This window comes from Oncorhynchus gorbuscha, linkage group LG09, assembly GCF_021184085.1.
Source record: "Oncorhynchus gorbuscha isolate QuinsamMale2020 ecotype Even-year linkage group LG09, OgorEven_v1.0, whole genome shotgun sequence".
NCBI classification, from domain to species: Eukaryota; Metazoa; Chordata; class Actinopteri; order Salmoniformes; family Salmonidae; genus Oncorhynchus; species Oncorhynchus gorbuscha.
The window spans coordinates 62,905,752-62,926,586 of record NC_060181.1 but is presented as its reverse complement, the minus strand read 5'-3'; the positions used below and the strand labels follow the sequence as shown (position 1 = coordinate 62,926,586).

The window sequence follows — 20,835 nt, the reverse complement described above, 5'->3', positions numbered from 1 at the left end:
GCATGTCTCTTGGGGTATGTCTTTATGAGCTTGGAACATCTAGCCATTGGGAATTTTGCCCATTCTTCAAGGCAAAACTGCTCCAGCTCCTTCAAGTTGGATGGGTTCCGCTGGTGTATTAAGTCATACCACAGATTCTCAATTGGATTGAAGTCTGGGCTTTGACTAGGCCATTCCAAGACATTTAAATGTTTCCCCTTAAACCACTTGAGTGTTGCTTTACCAGTCTGCTTAGGCTCATTGTCCTGCTGGAAGGTGAATCTCCATCCCAGTCTCAAATCTCTGAAAAACTGAAACAGGTTTCCTTACGAATTTCCCTGTATTTATCGCCATTCAACATTCCTTCATTTCTGACAAGTTTCCCAGTCCCTGCCGATGAAAAACACCCCCACAGCATGATGCTGCCACCACTATGCTTCACTGTGGGGATGGTGGCTCGTGGTGATGAGAGGCGTTGGTTTTGTGCCAGATATAGCATTTTCCTTAATGGCCAAAAAGCTACATTTTAGTCTCATCTCATCTCCCACATGCTTTTTGGCGAACACCAAACGTGTTGGTTTATTCTTTTCTTTAACCTGTTGCGTCGAGCCATCCCGGATCCGGGATCGTGAATACAGCCTCAAGCTCATTACCATAACGCAACATTAACTATTCATGAAAATCGCAAATGAAATGAAATCAATATGCTAGCTCTCAAGCTTAGATTTTTGTTAACAACACTGTCATCTCAGATTTTTAAAATATGCTTCTCAACCATTGCAAAACAAGCATTTGTGTAACACTATTGATAGCTAGCGTAGCATTTAGCATAGCATTTAGCGTTAGCATTCAGCAGGCAACATTTTCACAGAAAAAATAAAAAACATTCAAATAAAATCATTTACCTTTGAAGAACAAATGATTTCAATGAGGAGACTCTCAGGTAGATAGCAAATGTTCAGTTTTTACAAAAATATTATTTGTTTAGGACAAATCGCTCCGTTTTCTGCGTCACGTTTAGCTACGAAAGAAACCTGTATCCAGGATTGTGTAAATCTATCCGCAAGCTCATTAGCATAACGCAACGTTAACTATTCATGAATATCGCAAATGAAATGAAATAAATCTATTTCCTCTCAAGCTTAGCCTTTTGTTAACAACACTGTCATCTCAGATTTTCAAAAATATGCTTCTCAACCATTGCAAAACAAGCATTTGTGTAACACTATTGATAGCCTAGCATAGTATTATGCCTGACATGCCTGACATTCAGCAAGCAACATTTTCACAAAAAAACAGAAAAACATTCAAATAAAATCATTTACCTTTGAAGAACTTTGAAGAACTTCAGATGTTTTCAATGAGGAGACTCTCAGATTGCAAATGTTCAGTTTTTACAAAAAGATTATTTGTGTTGACAAATCGCTCCATTTTTTCCATCACGTTTGGGTAAGAAAAAAAACTAAAATTAAGTCATTAAGACGCAAAATTTTCCAAATGAACTCCATAATATCGACAGAAACATGGCAAACCGATGTTTAGAATCAATCCTCAAGGTGTCTTTCACATATCTATCGACGATAAATCCATCGTGGCAGTTGACTTTCTCTTCTGAAGAAATGGAACGCACATGGACCTAGAGATTACGCAATAATTTTGACACAGGACACCGGCGGACCCCAGGTAAATGTAGTCTCTTATGGTCAATCTTCCAATGATATGCCTACAAATACGTCACAATGCTGCAGACATCTTGGACGAACGGCTCGTATAAGCTCGTTCACGGCACATTCACAGCCATATAAGGAGACGATAGAAAAACAGAGCTTCAAAAATTCTGCTCATTTCCTGTTTGAGTTTCCTCTTGATTTCGCCTGTATCATGAGTTCCGTGGCACTCACAGATAATATTTTTGCAGTTTTGAAAACGTCAGAGTGTTTTCTTTCCAAAGCTGCCAATTATATGCATAGTCGAGCATCTTTCCGTGACAAAATATTGTGCTTAAAACGGGCACGTTTTTTTATCCAATAATGACATAGCGCCCCCATTTTTTATGAACACTCTTCCGTAAAGCCCAACTCTGTGGAGTTAACGGCCTAAAGTGGTCCTATGGACATATACCTATGGACTTATACTTATTATTATTGGACTACGCTGGTCATTTATGAACATTTGAACATCTTGGCCATGTTCTATAATAATCTCTACCCGGCACAACAGCCTGGTTCCTCTCCAGGTTTCTTCCTTGGTTTTGGCCTTTCTAGGGAGTATTTCCTAGCCACCGTGCTTCTACACCTGCATTGCTTGCTGTTTGGGGTTTTAGGCTAGGTTTCTGTACAGGACTTTGAGATATCAGCTGATACGAAGGGCTATATAAATACATTTGATTTGATTTGATATACTCCAATCTCCGCTGTGGAGCTTTGCAGCTCCTTCAGGGTTATCTTTGGTCTCTTTGTTGCCTCTCTGATTAATGCCCTCCTTGCTTGGTCTGTGGGTTTTGGTGGGCGGCCCTCTCTTGGCAGGCTTGTTGTGGTGCCATATTCTTTCAATCTTTTAAAAATGGATTGAATGGTGCTCCGTGAGATGTTCAAAGTTTCTGATATTTTTTTATAACCCAACCCTGATCTGTACTTCTCCACAACCTTTTCCCTGACCTGTTTGGAGAGCTCCTTTGTCTTCATGGTTCCGCTTGCTTTGGTGGTGCCCCTTGCTTAGTGGTGTTGCAGACTCTGGGGCCTTTCAGAACAGGTGTATATATACTGAGATCAGGTGACAGATCATGTGCCACTTTGATTGCACACAGGTGGACTTTAACTAATTATGTGACTTCTGAAGGTAATTGGTTGCACCAGATCATATTTAGGGGGTTCATAGCAAAGGGGGTGAATACCTATGCACGCACCAATTTTCCGTAAAAAAATGTGTATTTATTTTTTAAACAAGTTATTTTTTTCACATGACCAATTTGGACAATTTTTGTGTATGTCCATTACATGAAATCAAAATAAACATCCATTTCAATTATAGGTTGTAATGCAACAACATAGGAAAAATACCAATGAGGGTGAATACATTCGCAAGCCACTGTAAGACAAGGAGTATGAATACTTTCTAAAGCACTATACTGTTGGTGTTCCTTTTGTGGGAAAGGGCAGTGTGGAGTGCAATAGAGATTGCATCATCTGTGGAGCTGTTGGGGCGGTATGTGGATCCAGTGTGTCTGGGATGATGGTGTTGATGTGAGCCATGGTCAGCCTTTCAAAGCATTTGATGGCTATAGATGTGAGTGCTACGGGGCGATAGTCATTTAGACAGGTTACCTTGGCATTCTTGGGCAAAGGGACTATGGTGGTCTGCTTGAAACATGTAGGTATAACAATCTGGGTCAGGGAGAGTTTAAAAATGTCAGTGAAGTCACTTGCCAGCTGGTCAGCGCATGCTCTGAGTACACGTCCTGGTAATCCATGTGGCCCTGCTGCCTTGTGAATGTTAACCTGTTTCACAGTAGAACCGCTGGGCCTTGACGGACCCCCCTTCAAGCTAATTATATTCTCACAGTGTAATTAATATATTTAATTTATGCTAATGCGAAAATAATCACTTGGTTGTGTTTATGAAGGCCTTGGGTAACATTAGAATTAGGGTTGGGCGATATTCAGACTTTCGTCACATCGTCCTTCTCTCATACCAGCATATACAGTATTACTGGCTTAGTACACAAGGGGGTGCCAAATAAAACACATTATCTATTATCTGCTAACAAAATGAGCATAAGTAATAGCGAATTTCAATGGAGGCTGCTAGCTAAATATGCTAGGGAGCTCAAATGAAAATAAACTAATTGCAAATATAGGCAATCCAGCTCATGAATTTAGACATAGATAGGAGCTACCCAATGTCATTTTGGTGAGTTTGTACATTTACAAGTGAATGTGAGAGAGACAATTTACAACTGAACAAAGTTTTGAGGCTTGCTTGTCTGAAAGACCAGTACTGGCTCTGGAGTAGCATGTGTAGGCTACACGCTCAATCTGTGTTCAGTCATTAGGGCGACAGGCCTGCCTTCTCTGCTTAGAGAAGAGGGGAGAGCTGAAGATGGACCCTGCTCGGAGAAGAGGGGAGAGGAGAAGATGGGCCAAGAACAGAGAGGAGAAAATCCGCAAGAAATTCAAGATAGCATTGGCAGCTGTACAAATAACTAATCCAAAGGGCTTTTACTTCTCAAACATGGCAGAAAACAAAACAATATGATGCCCTGTCACCTTATTCATTCAGCAACTTACTTAGATTAACTAGCAAGTTAAATTTAGGAGTCGGGCTAATATAAAATTCTGCGTTTTTCACATAGGGTTAAGTATAAAACACATAAGAAATACTTGCTGCATTTTGTAAACACAGATGTAAATAGCTTCTTATTGTAATTTCTGCATGGCATCAAACACATTTCGTGCTTCAGTTGCACTTCTCAACTCAGATGATAACTCAATAACAGGCATTCTATCAGCAGACCTGGCTCTGACTGATGTGTAGATAATTTTCTACTTTTTTTCTTGGTGTAGCCAGCCTACTTTTCTCTGGTAAACTGCTAAATTGACTGACGCTGGCTACATTCTTTCTAAGATAAACATGAGAAATATGGTGGCCATGCATCATTTTTGTAAGCTCATTTACCTGTGTGACTACCAGCCAAATGCAAGTATAAACACCATGGGACCAAGCAGCCATCATACCGCTCAGGAAGGAGACTTATTCTGTCTCCTAGAGATGTACGTACTTTGGTGCAAAAAGTGCAAATCAATCCCAGAACAACAGCAATGGACCTTGTGAAGATGCTGGAGGAAACAGGTACAAATGTATCTATATCCACAGTAAAACAAGTCCTATATCGACATAACCTGAAAGGTTGCTCAGCAAGGAAAATGCCACTACTCCAAAACCGCCATAAAAAGGCAGACTAAGGTTTGTAACTGTACATGGGGACAAATATCGTACTTTTTGGAGAAATGTCCTCTGGTCTCATGAAACAAAAATAGAACTGTTTGGCCATAATGACCATCGTTATATTTGGAGGATAAAGGGGGAGGCTTGCAATCTGAAGAACACCATCCCAACGATGAATCATGGGGATGGCAGTATCATGTTGTGGGGGTGCTTTGTTGCTGGAGGGACTGGTGCACGTCAGAAAATAGATGGCATCATGAGGTAGGAAAATGATGTGGATCTATTAAATTATGTGGATATATTAAAGTAACATCTCAAGACATCAGTTAAAGTTAAAGTTAAAGCTTGGTCGCAATGGGTCTTCCAAATGGACAATTACTTAAGGATAGCAAAGTTAAGGTATTGGATGGGCATCACAAAGCCCTGACCTCAATCCTATAGAACATTTGTGGGCAGAACTGAAAAAGTGTGTGTGAGCAAGAAGGCCTACAAATCTGACTCAGTGACACCAGCTCTTCCCACTTATTGTGGGAAGCTTGTGAAAGGCTACCTGAAACGTTTGACCCAAGTTAAACAATTTAATTTAATGCTACCAAATACTAATTGAGTGTATGTAAACTTCTAACCCACTGGGAATGTGATGAAAGATATAAAATCTGAAAGAAATGTTATTACATTTTTTATATGACCTTTCTTTAACCAGGTAGGCTAGTTGAGAACAAATTCTCATTTACAACTGCGACCTGGCCAAGATAAAGCAAAGCAGTGCGACACAAACAACAACACAGAGCTACACATGGAATAAACAAACATACAGTCAATAATACAATAGAAAAATATTTATAGTGTGTGCAAATGAGGTGGATAAGGGAGGTAAGGAATCCAATATAGCAATTAAGCACTGGGGTGATAGATGTGCTAAAGATGAGTGTGCAAGTAGAGATACTGGAATAAAAAGGAGCAAAATAAATAAATACCAGAATGGGGATGAGGTAATTGGATGGGCTATTTACAGATGGGCTATGTACAGGTGCGGTGATCTGTGAGCTGCTCTGACAGCTGGTGCTTAAAGCTAGTGAGGGAGATATGAGTCTCCAGCTTCAGTGATTTTTGCAGTTCTTTCCAGTCATTGGCAGCAGAGAACTGGAAGGAAAGGCGGCCAAACGAGAAATTGGCTTTGGGGGTGACCAGTGAAATATACCTTCTGGAGCATGTGCTATGGTTGGGTGACCAGTGAGCTGAGGTAAGGCCAGGGCTTTACCTAGGAAAGACTTATAGATGACCTGGAGCCAGTGGGTTTGGCGACGAATATGAAGCGAGGGCCAGCCAACAAGAGCATACAGTTCGCAGTGGTGGGTAGTATCTGGAGCTTTGGTGACAAAAAGGATGGCACTGTGATAGACTGCATCCAATTTGCTGAGTAGAGTGTTGGAAGCTATTTTGTAAATGACATCGCCGAAGTCAAGGATGGCAGTCATTTGAGAAACCAAGGCTTTTGAGTCAGCCGATAAGAATGTGGTGATTGACAGAGTCAAAAGCCTTGGCCAGGTCGATGAATACAGCTGCACAGTATTGTCTCTTCTTGATGGCGGTTATGATATCGTTGAGGACCTTGAGCGTGGCTGAGGTGCACCCATGACCAGCTCGGAAACCAGATTGCATAGTGGAGAAGGTACGGTGGGGTTCTATATGGTCGGTGATCTGTTTGTTAACTTGGCTTTCAAATACCTTAGAAAGGCAGGGTAGGATAGATATGGGTCTACAGTGTCTCCCCTTTTGAAGAGGGGGATGACCGCGGCTGCTTTCCAATCTTTGGGGATTACATTTACATTTAAGTCATTTAGCAGACGCTCTTATCCAGAGCGACTTACAAATTGGTGCATTCACCTTATGACGACATCCAGTGGAACAGTCACTTTACAATAGTGCATCTAAATCTTAAAGGGGGGGGGTGAGAAGGATTACTTATCCTATCCTAGGTATTCCTTAAAGAGGTGGGATCTCAGATGATACGAAAGAGAAGTTGAACAAAGGGTCCAGATTGTCTAGCCCGCCTGATTTGTAGGGGTATAGTATTTTCAGCTCTTTCAGAACATCAGCTATCTGGATTTGGGTGAAGGAGAAATGTGGGAGGTTTGGGCTTGTTGCTGTGGGGGGTACAGGGCTGTTGACCGGGGTAGGGGTAGCCAGGTGGAAAGCATGGCCAGCCGTAGAAAATTGCTTATTGAAATTCTCTATTATTGTAGATTTATCGGTGGTGACAGTGTTTCCTAGCCTCAGTGCAATGGGGCAGGAGGTGCTCTTATTCTCCATGGACTTTACAGTGTCCCAGAACTTTTGGGAGTTTGTGCAACAGGATGCACATTTCTGGTTCTGGTTTCCTGGTTCTACATTTTTTGAATGGGGCATACTTATTTAAGATGGTGAGGAAAGCACTTTTAAAGAATAACCAGGTGTCCTTTACTAACTTAATAAGGTCAATATCCTTCCAGGACACCCGGGCCAGGTCGTTTAGAATGGTCTGCTCTCTGAGCATTTGACAGTGTTGAGTTGTGGTCGTTTGACCGCAGACCCATTACGAACGCAGGCAATGAGGCAGTGATCGTTGAGATCCTGGTTGTAGACCGCAGATGTGTATTTGTAGAGCAGGCTGGTTATGATGATATCTATGAGGGTGCCCATGTTTACGGATTTGGGGTTGTACCTGGTAGGTTCATTGATCATTTGGATGAGATTGAGGGCATCAAACTTAGATTGTAGGATGGCTGGGGTGTTAACCCAGTGTAGGTCACCTAACAGAATGAGCTCTGAAGATAGATGGGAGGCAATCAATTCACATATGGTGTCCAGGGCACAGCTGGGGGCAGAAGGGGGTCTATAGCAAGCGTCGACTGTGAGAGACTTGTTTCTGGAAAGGTGGATTTTTAAAAGTAGAAGCTCAAATTGTTTGGGCACAGACCTGTATAGTAAGTCAGAACTCTGCATGCTATCTCTGCAGTAGATAGCAACTCCGCCCCCTTTGGCAGTTGTAAATGTTATAGTTAGGGATGGAAATTCCAGGGTTTTTGGTGGTCTTCTTAAGCCAGGATTCAGACACAGCTAGGACATCCGGCTTGGCAGAGTGTGCTAAAGCGTTGAATAAAACAAACTTAGGGAGGAGGCTTCTAATGTTAACATGCATGAAACCAAGGTTTTTATGGTTACAGAAGTCAACAATTGAGAGTGCCTGAGGAATGGGAGTGGAGCTAGGCACTGCAGGGCCTGGATTAACCTCTACATCACCAGAGGAACAGAGGAGGAGAAGGAGAAGGGTACGGCTAAAGGCTATAAGAACTGGTCGTCTATTACATCCGGAACAGAGAGTATAAGGAGTAGGATTCTGGGCACGGTACAATAGATTCAAGGCATAATGTACAGACAAAGGTATGGTAGGATGTGAATAGAGTGGAGGTAAACCTATGCATTGTGTGACGATGAGAGAGACATTGTCTGTAGAAACATCATTTAAACCAGGTGAGGTCACCGCATGTGTGGGAGGGGTTAGCTAAGGCGTATTGTGCAGGGCTAGAGGCTCTACAGTGAGATAAGGCAATAATCACTAAGTAAAACAGCAATGGACAAGGCATATTGACATTAGGGAGAGGCATGCGTAGCAGGGTGATCATAGGTGTCCAATGAGTAGCTCGGCGGGCTGGAGGCACGGCGATCCGGACAGCTAGCGGGCCGCGACTATCAAGCCAGCAGAAGGGCCTTAGAGGGACGCCACGATGGAAGAAGTCTGTTGAAGCCCCTTTGTGCTGTTACGTCGGCAGACCAGTCGTGATCAGCAGAGCTCCGTGTGGTAAAAGAGTCCAGGCCAATTGGCAAAATAGGTATAGTGGCCAAATAAATTGTGTGATGGGCCTCTTCAGCTAACAGTCCGATATGCTCTAGATAGCTAGCGGGCTACGGATAGCAGGCTAGCAGATGGGCATTCAGGGTACTTTGCTAGCTAGCTGCGATGATCCAGGTAAAAAGGTTCAGAGTTTGCGGTAGGAATCCGGAGATATGGAGAAAAATACGTCCGATATGCTCTGGTTTGAATCGCGCTGTGCAGACTGACAAGAGTTGTCCGGGCTAAAGGTTAGCTGATGACTGCTAGTAGTGGCTAGTTGACTACTAGCTAGTAGCTAGTTAGCTTGCTAGCTTCTGTTGGGGGTTCCGGTTAAAAAATAAAGTAAATAGCAGATCCATAACACTTTGGGTGAGGCGGATTGCAGGAGAGTATGTTGAAGTTGAGGTTAAGAAAAATACTTTAAGAATACATGCAAAGAAAAAATATATAAAAAGATATATACACGGGACACGACAAGACGAAGACAAAGACGTCTGACTGCTACGCCATCTTGGAAGAAGTCTCTCTACCAATCATTCTCTCTGCCATTATTCTGACATTTCACATTCTTAAAATAAAGTGGTGATCCTAACTGACCTAAAACAGGGAATATTTACTAGGATTAAATGTCAGTAATTGTGAAAAACTGAGTTTAAATGTATTTGGCTAAGGTGTATGTAAACTTCAAATGTCAAATGTCAAACTGTAGGTGAAATGAAGAACACAATCTGCTTAATCTAATGTATTGCACAAGTTGACTGCAGGTATTTACTTAAAATGTAGTTACACATATTATGATCATGTAAAGTGTAGGTCGCATGTTCCATGAGCTGAAATATAAGATCCCAAAAATGTTCCATATGCACAAAAAGCCAATTTTCTCTCAATGTTTTTGTGCAAATTTGTTTACATCCCTGTTAGTGAGCACTTCTCCTTTGCCTAGATAATCCATCCACCTGACAGGTGTGGCATATAAAGGGGCGGCAGGGTAGCCTAGTGGTTAGAGCATTGGACTAGTAACCCCGAGCTGACAAGGTACAAATCTGTCGTTCTGCCCCTGAACGGACAGTTAACCCACTGTTCCTAGGCGGTCATTGAAAATAAGAATTTGTTCTTAACTGACAGGCCTAGTTAAATAAAGGTAAATTAAAAATTAAAAAGAGGCTAATTAAACAACATGATGTTTACACAGATGCACCTTGTGCTAGGGACAATAAAAGGCCACTCAAGAATGTGCAGTTTTGTCACACAACATAACAATGCCACATATTTCTCAAGTTTTGAGGAATCGTGCAATTGGCATGCTCACTGCAGGAATGTTTCCATCGAATTGAATGTTCATTACTCTACCATAAGCCGCCTCCTCCAATGTCATTTTAGATTATTTGGCAGTCTGGCCTCACAACCACAGACAATGTGTATGGCATCATGCGGGCGAGTGGTTTGCTGATGTCAACATTGTGAACAGAGTGCCCCATGGTGGCGGTGGCATTATGGTATGGGCAGACATAAGCTACTGACAACAAACACAAGTGCATTGTATTGATGGCAATTTGAATGCACAGAGGTACTGTGATGAGATCCTGAGGTCCATTGTCGGGCCATTTATCTGCCGCCATCACCTCATGTTTCAGCATGATAATGGCCCCATGTCGCAGGAATCTGTACACAATTCCTGGAAGCTGGAAATTTCCCAGTTCCTCCATGGTCCGCATAATCACCAGACATATCACCCACTGAGCATGTTTGGGATGTTCTGGTTCGACGTGTACCACAGCATGTTTCAGTTCCCGCCAATATCCAGAAACTTCGCACAGCCATTGAAGAGGAGTGAAACAACATTCCACAGACCACAATCAACAGCCTGATCAACACAGCCTGATTATGCACAGAAAATGTGTTTCGCTGCATGAGGGAAATGATGGTCACACCAGATACCCATTGGTTTTCTGATCCGCGCCCCTACCTTTTTTGTAAGGTACAGTATCTGTGACTATCAGATGTATATCTGTATTCCCAGTCATATGAAATCCATAGATTAGGGCATAATTTATTTATTTCAATTGACTGATTTCCTTTTGTGTGACTCAGTAAAATCTTTTATATGGAACTCCCAGTTTCCAGTTTTGAAAGCGGCAGAAGTCATGCTGGATTGACAGCATGGCCAATGTTTATCCTTTTAAGCTTGGAAAAGAGACCCATAAACCCAGAGTTGGACCACACATCCACTCCACTGAATAGCAGGCTAGTGATTGCTTTGCAATGCTTTTAGTTAGCCAATGATTGTTGAATTTGCGATTTCCAACCTGTTGTGTAATGTTTATGTCCAACGGCCAAGGAGAAGCAATACATTTGATCTATAACTTCTCTTCATAATTTCTCTTCATATGACAAAAATTTAACATGATTTGCCAGTAGATTGCCTACTTGATTCATGATGATGACTGCTAGCTTTCTAGCTAAGATTTTGAAAGTATGATGTTGTCATGATCAGTCCAATCAAAGTTACTGTAGATATAACGTGGTTTGTCATCATTTAATCTGTGGGCAATGACCTTGAGCCTTCTAGGATGGGCACTTATAATGTAACTCTATGGTAGCACCCAAGTGGCTTTAATTTTTGAGCTCTGTAGCAATGATGTAGTGTCCCCATGAGTGACAGAACACTGAGCCAATCACGGCAAAACTAGAGAACATTACCAATCCCTATGCTCCGTTTTTTCCACTGGCTGCCTCACCACCACAGGAAGCTCTGAGATAGGCTCAAACACCTGCATTTTAGTGCTGCCTTACTAAGAGGCCATGTTTGTGTGCGTCTTTATTAAGTTAAATATTATTTTTTATATTTTTTATAAATTGTTTGCAAACTGATATGTGACACTTATTAATGGCAAAATAACATGCAAAACAAACTTGCCAGACAGGTCGGGCTCAAAACAGAATGAATGACAGGTCGCCACTGGGACTGATATAGGGTTTATTTCCATTTTCAGTAGCAGTGCGTGGGTAAAATCTCTGAGGAAGCCATGCAAAGCCAGTAAAAAGTACATTTTACAACCTCTGTTGTGATAATTGTATTGTTTGCTCTGTAACCCATTCGTTCATATGCCACGGTGATATACAGTAAGGCCGTGACAACAAAAAGACACCAGTCTCACAGGGGCGGAATAAATGAAAGTAAAACATTTGGACACAACTACTCATTCAAGGATTATTCTTTATGTTTACTATATTCTACATTGTAGATTTATAGTGAAGACATCAAATCTATGAAATAACACGTATGGAATCATGTAGTAACCAAAAAAGTGTTTAACAAAATATATTTTAGATTCTTCAAAGAAGCCACCCTTTGCCTTGATGACAGCTTTGCCCACTCTTGGCCTTCTCTCAACCAGCTTTAAGAGGAATGCTTTTCCAACATTCTTAAAGGAGTTACAACATATGCTGAACACTTGTTGGCTGCTTTTTTTAGTACAGAATGCTCAGATCAAAACCTAACAACACTGGACCAATTGTACACCACCTTATGGGACTCCCAATCACAGCCAGTTGTGATACAGCCTGGAATCAAACCAGGGTCTGTAAAACGTTAATACAGAAACTAAGTGGAATCACAATTTAATGGCTCAGATATGAGACTTCAGACAATCCCATATTTTAAAGGGAAAATCAGCCATGTCGCGAACACAGACGTCTTGCTCCCGGACAAGCTAAACACCTTCTTTGCCCACTTTGAGGATAACAGTGCCGCCGACGTGGGCCTCTCCCGAGTACTGTGAGCTCTCGTTCTTCGTGGCCGACGTGAGTAAGACATTTAAGTGTGTTAACCCGCTTGCCCAGACGGAATCCCTGGCCGCGTCCTCAGAGCATGCGCAGACCAGCTGGCTGCAGTGTTTAAGTACAAATTCAATCTCTACCTATCCCAGTCTGCTGTTGCCACTTGCTTCAAGATGCCCACCATTGTTCATGTACCCAAGAAAGTGAAGGTAACTGAACTAAATGACTATTGCCCCATAACACTCACTAATGTCATCATGAGGTGCTTTGAGAGGCTAGTTAAGGATCATATCATACCTTGGCATCCATGAATACATGCCACTGACCATTTTAAGGTTCTAAATAAAGTAATAGATCAATACAATAGATTAGCCCAACCTGGTCTTCATTCACAATTGGTAATTACATAATTATCATTTGCTTCCCCTCACTCATCAACTCATCCATTCTCTCCTTTCTCCACATCATACATTACTTTCACTGGTCACCCCCAAAGCCAACTCCTCATTTGGCCGCCTTTCCTTCCAGTTCTCTGCTGCCAATGACTGGAACGAATTGCAAAAAATCACTGAAGCTGGAGACTTATATCTCCCTCACTAACTTTAAACATCAGCTGTCAGAGCAGCTTACCGATCATTGCACCTGTGGATAGCCCATCTGTAAATAGCCCACCCAACTACCTCATCCCCATATTGTTATTTTTCCTTTTGCTCCTTTGCACCCCAGTATCTCTACTTGCACATTCATCTTCTGCACATCCATCACTCGTGCTTAATTTCTTTATTGTAATTATTTCGACACTATTTATTGCCTTACCTCCCTAATCTTACTACATTTCCACACACTGTATATAGACTTTTCTGTTGTGTTATTGACTCTACGTTTTTTTATTCAATGTGTAACTCTGTGTTGTTTGTGTCGCACTGCTTTGCTTTATTTGGCCAGGTCGCAGTTGTAAATGAGAACTTGTTCTCAACTGGCCTATCTGGTTAAATAAAGGTGAAATAAGAAAATTAAAAAATACATTTACTTATTCTGTTTTTATATGTGTGAAAATAGTTTCGGTATAGTTTAAGTTCAGTTTCAAGGCAATTATTGGTGTGATTATCAGCTGGTCACTGTCACTGTCGGAAGAAGGACCGGAACAGGCCCTTGGGAGAAGAAGGGACCAAAGGGGAAAACCATTTTAAAAAATGACCTTCCGTAAACTGGTTATAACTCAAGTTCTGTTGGTGATATTAAGATTCTAACATCAACAGTGTGTGTATAGACTTATTTAGGAAAAGTCAAGGACAGAGGGGAGCATGACAACAAGAAAATGGCAGAGTAATAATAATTATAAAAGAGCAGTCAAAATTACTTTTTTTTGCGTTTCTATTGTTCAAGGTCTTTTTCACATCGGTTATGGTGAGTGTGATCAGACAGTCATCCGGAACAGCTGGTTCTCTCGCGCATGGTTCAATGTTGCTTTCCTCGAAGCAAGCATAGAAGATATTTTGCTCATTTGGTAGACTCGCGTCACTGGGCAGCTCGCGCCTGGGTTTCCCTTCGCAATCCGCGATAGTTTGTAAGCCCTGCCACATCCAGTGTCAGAGCCGGTGTAGTGGGATTCGATCATAGTTCTGTCGCTTTGTCTGTTTGATGGTTCTTAGTGCCGTCATCGGTTTGTGGTGGTAGATAGACTGGTAATAGAAAGCTACGAAAAATATAGATGAAAACTCTTGTTAAATAGTATGGTTTACAGCTTGTCATGAGATATTCTATCAGGCGAACAGAACCAAGAGACTTCCTTACTATTAAAGATTGCGCACCAGCTGCTGTTAACAAAGAGACACATGCCACCCCCCTTGAGTTTACACTGCGATTCTGTCCTGCCGATACATAGAAAAACCAGCTAGTTGTATATTAACAATATCCTTGTTCAGCCAAATTTCTGAGAAACATAGGATAATACAGTTGTTCAGGTCCCATTGATAGGGTAATCTCGAACGGAACCCGTCCAGTTTGTTCTCCAGTGATCGTACATTTGCCAATAGAAGAGAGGGTAGTTTCATCAGGGTGCCCACATGTCGGACTCTACATTGCCGTCCCTTCCTCTTCCGATTGTCCGGTATTAGGGCCTGGTCCGGAGTGATCAGTATGTCCTGCGCCGCCAACCCTTTGAAGTAGAGATCTTCATTCAAATTGAGAGTAGTGATTGCTGTTCTGATGTCCAGACGCTCTTTTCGTCATAGGAAACGGAGGAAACATTACGTACAAAAAAACACACATAATAGCAGAATTGATCAGGAGCCCATAAAACAGCCACAATACTTTTCAGCGCCATTCTTCAGACCTGTCTTCAGGTGCAACGTTAGCTATGCAAATCTTCCTCTTACATTACACGTCAGGTAGAGGCTATTAATTTAGCTAGTTACATCACAGCATAATAGCCTGTCAAGTCAGGACATAGCTATAAACCAAATTGAGCTACTTACCAACAACACACCTGAAAGTAGTCAGATGTAATCCATATCCTGGCCATCTGCTCAAGATTGTTGAACAACTTTATGGAAGCCCATTTTCACTACAGTAGCTATTTTCTGAGCAAGGGCAAGTACTAGCCACACGTCTTATCTGGGGAAGAGGTTCCATTGGGTGGGTTCATTTTGTTTGACCCAGTGCCCCGGGTGGGCAGGGTTTGCTCATTTTTTACATTCTATGTATGAAAATACCCTCAAATTAAAGCTGACCGTTTGCACTTTAACTTCATAGTCATTGTTTGATTTCAAATCCAAACTTTTGGAGTATGGAGCCAATAAATATGGAGGACACCGTAAATCATATCACAGGCCCAATACTACTGTAGAGCTGTTTTTACTTGCACTATATAGCTGGGTTGCCCCGTCCTGTCCCTAAGAGTCCACTGCCCTGCAGCGCCCAAATCCAACACACCCCGCTCAGCTTTAGCATTTTCGTGAAACATTCACTATTGGTTTCAGGTGTGTTTGTCTAAGGCCAGAGTGACAACCAACAGTATGGCAGACCCCCAGGGCCAGGACTGAGCAGCCCAGCAGCTAGGGATTTCTGAAATAATTATCTCCCCTGACGTGGGCATGTTTTTAACAAAGGTTCCTTTTCTCATACATTATTCCATATAAGGCATCCAGACCTTATGATAGTTGCACAAAATTCCTTTAATCATGTAATAAATCAAATTGAGTGATATATAACTTGACATTTCTGCCATCCATTGTGACTTTGTGGAATGATAATCAACCTTCTAATTAATGGCAATGCATTTCATAGTCGCTATAAACGCTAGGTTAAACAGTTTCTTCTTCAGATATGCCCCCTTTTGTGTTTTACACCTCCAGCAGTGGAATTACATTTCTGTGTCGATTATATTCATGTTCACTGGTATATAGTGCATTCTATGGATGGTATTAAACTACAGACATTTATGTGGTCTCTATATCAGCCCTTAATACAATTTGGAACTCATCTTTAGAGGTTTGTCAGACTGTCTGACAAAGTATTGCATCTGCAAAAGTTCACCTCCACGCCATCACAGACTGCTCTTCCCTGGTTGCCTGAACCTGCTGAGACCACCGTCGCCATCTGATCCTGCTCAGATGAGGCATGACAAAGAAGTACCTTGCTGTACATTTATACATTATATTATCCAAGAACAGAGTCAATGGTTCAATAATTGAAATTACCATTATTCCCAGATCCCAGACTGTAGCCTACCCATCAACTCAAGATTGAAACAAAGGCTACAAAACATTCCCATACACACAAGAACGGTTAAATACTGCTACCTGACAGATACTGTAGCTAGACCCGAGAGCTGAACTGGCTTTGGTAGCTAATAGCTAGCTAGCTAGTTCATTCACTTCAGACAGCACTTCCATCGAGAGGGGATGAAACATGTAATGCATTGGCTAACATTACATGTCAGTTACACTACTAACTCAGCACTGGGGGAATAAATATATATTTCTTTATGTTGAGTAAAACAGCAGTTATCTTGCCAGCAACATCTCTCAAATAACGAGTAGCCAGTTTCTGATCTGCTTGCTTTTACAACTTGGAGAAAAAGCACAACACACACAGACAACAGCTGCCTCTGTTAACACACTCTGTGGTGTCCGATCAGTCCTAAATCCTAAAAAGGCCATGCTTATATATATTTTTTATTTTATTTTTGTCTTCAGATGACACCCGGTTGCGGTTCAGCAGTGGTCGTGTTGCGGTCACTCTAGGCAGTCTTCTGGATGACCAGCACTGGCACTCTGTCCTCATCGAGCGCTTCAACAAGCAAGTCAACCTCACCGTGGACACCCACACACAGCACTTCAGGACCAAGGGGGAAGGAGACTCTCTGGAGGTGGACTATGAGGTGTGTCTATCCAAACATCCATAATATTTCCTTACAGTATCTCTGAGTAGATTACACCACTATCATCCAGTCAGGAAAAACACATCACCCCAATACCAGGGTGAGATTAAGAATAATACTTGGTCTATCTCGTTAGAACCTGACATCTCGTTTCAACCTGACACCTGACACTATACTTTCGTAGGACTTTTCTTCTATTTCTTTATATATTTCACCTTCTTTCCTCATCAAAGCTCAGCTTCGGGGGCATCCCACTACCAGGTAAACCTGGTACCTTCCTGAGGAAGAACTTCCATGGCTGCATCGAGAACCTCTACTACAACGGGATCAACATCATTGACCTGGCCAAGCGACGCAAACCTCAGATCTACAGTGTGGTAAAAGCTTTTCAGCTACTCATTTGTAATGCATAAACTGTAGGCCAAGGCCACATTTATTTTGCGCTGAATTACCAATATATTAACTTATGTAAGTGATAATGCTCCATTGTTTTAGAAGTGGAGGTTAACAACACCTAACCTTAGAGAACTAGTGAACCATAACAGTTGTTGCATAACATATTACAGACTGCGGATAGGTATCCATGTGAATACAGGGTGCATGGCAAGAACCACTTAGAGCTGAGAGAATAGTCTTCTATTTTCTTCTCTTGTTCTTATTTTGGAAAGAGATCAGGGCTCAGTGATGAGTTGGAGCAGGAGCTGTATTCAGTGATCCATTCAATATAACGGTATTATTACCTTCTGTAGCCCGAGGTAAATTGCATTATTTAAGGTAGTCCTCTCAGAGATGTCAGGGCCTTGTGCAGGCCCTAAATGATACATCTTAATGGATATTAACCTTGAGACACTTTCTGTCTCAGTGGTCTTACAGCTCCAAACACGAGGTGTGATACACAACGGGTATCACCTAACCTCTAACAACAAATCCGCTAACACTGAAATAGCATTAGCATAAATAAGATATCAATGATTCGGTGTGAGTTAGTGTCAGCCTATTGAAATAGGAGGATACTGAAATCAAGTTTGGTTGATTTGATGGAAGAGTCCCTGTGGAGGGTTTAGTGAACGTGCTCCATGTCACTGCCACTCCATGTCACCAGGATCGATGATGTGTTCATCCCCACACTGCTCTGACCTTTTCCTGTGTACAGAAACTCATGTCTTCTGTACTGGCTCTTCCTGTCCCTAGGAGTCATAGTGGGGTTGGCAGTGGCATGTAACCCAGCTCCCTACAGAGTTGATTTTATCTCATTCCACTGTTCTCTCTATTGTTCTTTCTCTCTCTCTTTTTTTGTTGGTCTCGTACTATACCCGCCATTTTCTTTCTCTCTTTCTAGAAGGGGGCCAGTAAGGATTTTTAATTAACCCCTAAATGTTGAAAGTTGATCTTGATCGGAGCAAGGTGACTGTAAGACTATGTGTTCCATGTGTGTCACCAGGGCAACGTGACCTTCTCGTGCTCGCAGCCCCAGCTGGTGTCCACCACATTCCTGAGCTCCAGCAGCAGCTTCCTGTCGCTCCCGGCCACGCCGTCTGCTTCAGGAGGCTTCACGGTGCGTTTCCAGTTCAGAACATGGAACCCAGATGGGCTACTGCTCTCCACCCAGCTGTCCCTGGAGCCCCAGAGACTGGAGCTGCAGATAAGCAACAGCCGGCTGCGCTTGACCCATCACACGTCAGCCCAGCAGAAAGAAGAGGTCTCCACCGGTGAGGGCCAGGCCAACAGCCTCTAGCCTAGCTGACCCACACTATGGGCTGGAATCAGTGGCTCTGCCTATGGGGACTCAGATTATAAAAGGCTATTGTATTCTAGTGAAGAAGGCAGACAATGAGAAACCCATTTTATTACTGCAGAGTATGTTTGTGGTTTTACACAGAGATAGTCTGATAGTGATAGTAAAGATTATGAGTAAAGCTTATAAGAAGAGAGAATCCATTCAGTTGGACCTGTGCTTATCTCTTATGAGTCCACAAACCAGACCTGTGTTCAAATGTGTACATGTGTTTTTGAGTATTACATATTTTAATGATTTTTTCTGTGTATTTACTTATTTTCAAATACACAGCCCAAAACAAGTACCAAATAGTCGACCAAATTGTATTTGAATGTTTTTAAAAAAATACTTATTTAAAATACAATTCTCAAATACCTGAGTTAATGTAACGTAATGCATTTAAGTCCGTGTATTTGAGTATTTCCAAATTCATTGCAATATTCAACTTCTTGTATTCATGATATCATAGAAAAATGTCATCCTGTCACGTTTTTTGCAAAAGGTAAAATGTCACAGTAGCTGAAGTTTTTCTCAATACATTGCCATCAATGGTAAAATGTGAGTGTTACAGGGTAGTGATGTGTAGGTTGACTCATAACCCGATGTCCCCACAGATACAGTGTCTTCGGGAAGTATTCAGGCCCCTTAACTTTTTCCAAATTTTGTTACGTTACAGCCTTATTCTAAAATGTATTAAATAAAATAAATCCCTCATCAATCTACACACTATACCCCATGAATTTACAAATGTTTGCAAATTGATTAAAAATTAAAAACAGAAATACCTTATTTACATAAGTATTCAGACCCTTTGCTATGAGACTCAAAATTGAGCTCAGGTGCATCCTGTTTCCATTGATCATCCGTGAGATGTTTCTACAAATTCATTATAATCCACCTGTGGTAAATTAAATTGATTGGACATTATTTGGAAAGGCACACACCTGTCTATATAAAGGTCCCACAGTTGACAGTGCATGTCAGAGCAAAAACCAAGCCATATGGTTGAAGAAATTGTCTGTTGAGCTCAGAGACAGGATTGTGTTGAGGCACAGATCTTGGGAAGGGTACCAAAACATCTCTGCAGCATTGAAGGTCCCCAAGAACACGGTGGCCTCCATCATTCTTAAATGGAAGAAGTTTTGAACCACCAAGACTTTTCATAGAGCTGGCCGCCCGGCCAAACTGAGCAATTGGGGGAGAAGGGCCTTGGTCAGGGAGGTGACCAAGAACCTGATGGTCACTCTGGCAGATCTCTAGAGTTCCTCTGTGGAGATAGGAGAACCTTCCAGAAGGACAACCATATCTGCAGCATTCCACCAATCAGACCAGCCTGGTAGTGGACAGATGAAAACCACAACTCAGTAAAAGGCACATGACAGCCCGCTTGGAGTTTGCCAAAAGGCACTTAAAGGAATCCCAAATCATGAGAAACACGATAATCTCATCTGATGTAACCAAGATTGGCTTGAATGCCAAGCGTCATGTCTGGAGGAAACCTGGCACCATCCCTACGGTGAAGCATGATGGTTGCAGCATCATGGTGTGGGGATGTTTTTCAGCGACAGGGACTGGGAGACTAGTCAAGATCGAGGGAATGATGAATGGAGCAAATTACAGAGAAATCCTTGATGACAACCTGCTCCAGAGCACTCAGGACCTCAGACTGGGGGCGAAGGTTCACCTTCCAACAGAACAACGACCCTAAGCACACAGCAAAGACAACACAGGAGTGGCTTTGGGACAAGTCTCTGAATGTCTTTGAGTGGCCCAGTCAGATCCTGGACTTGAACCCGTTTGTGTAGCAACGCTCCCGAACCAACATGACAGAGCTTGAGAGGATCTGCAGAGAAGAATGGGAAAAACGCCCCAAATACAGGTGTGCCAAGCTTGTCGTGTCATACCCAAGAAGCCTCAAGGCTGTACTCGCTGCCAAAGGTGCTTCAACAAAATACTTAGTAAAGGGTCTGAATAGTTATGAAATTGAATTTTTCATTTAAAAAAAAAAAGAAAATCGCAAAAATGTCTATAAAACATGTTTTTCCTTCATCATTATGGGAAATTGTGTGTAGGTTGATGAGGAAATAAAAACGATTG

The 20,835-nt window shown here is 42.0% G+C and overlaps 1 protein-coding gene across 1 annotated transcript in view; it reads left to right on the top strand.

The window, feature by feature from the left end:
• LOC124043923 (contactin-associated protein-like 5) overlaps nt 1-20,835 on the top strand; it is a 128,753-nt gene that overhangs the window by 55,837 nt on the left and 52,081 nt on the right. Inside the window, exons 6-8 of the mRNA XM_046363075.1 lie at nt 16,777-16,961; nt 17,195-17,338; nt 18,403-18,670. Of these exons, the coding sequence (XP_046219031.1) occupies nt 16,777-16,961; nt 17,195-17,338; nt 18,403-18,670 (597 nt within the window). The remainder of the gene's footprint in view (nt 1-16,776; nt 16,962-17,194; nt 17,339-18,402; nt 18,671-20,835) is intronic.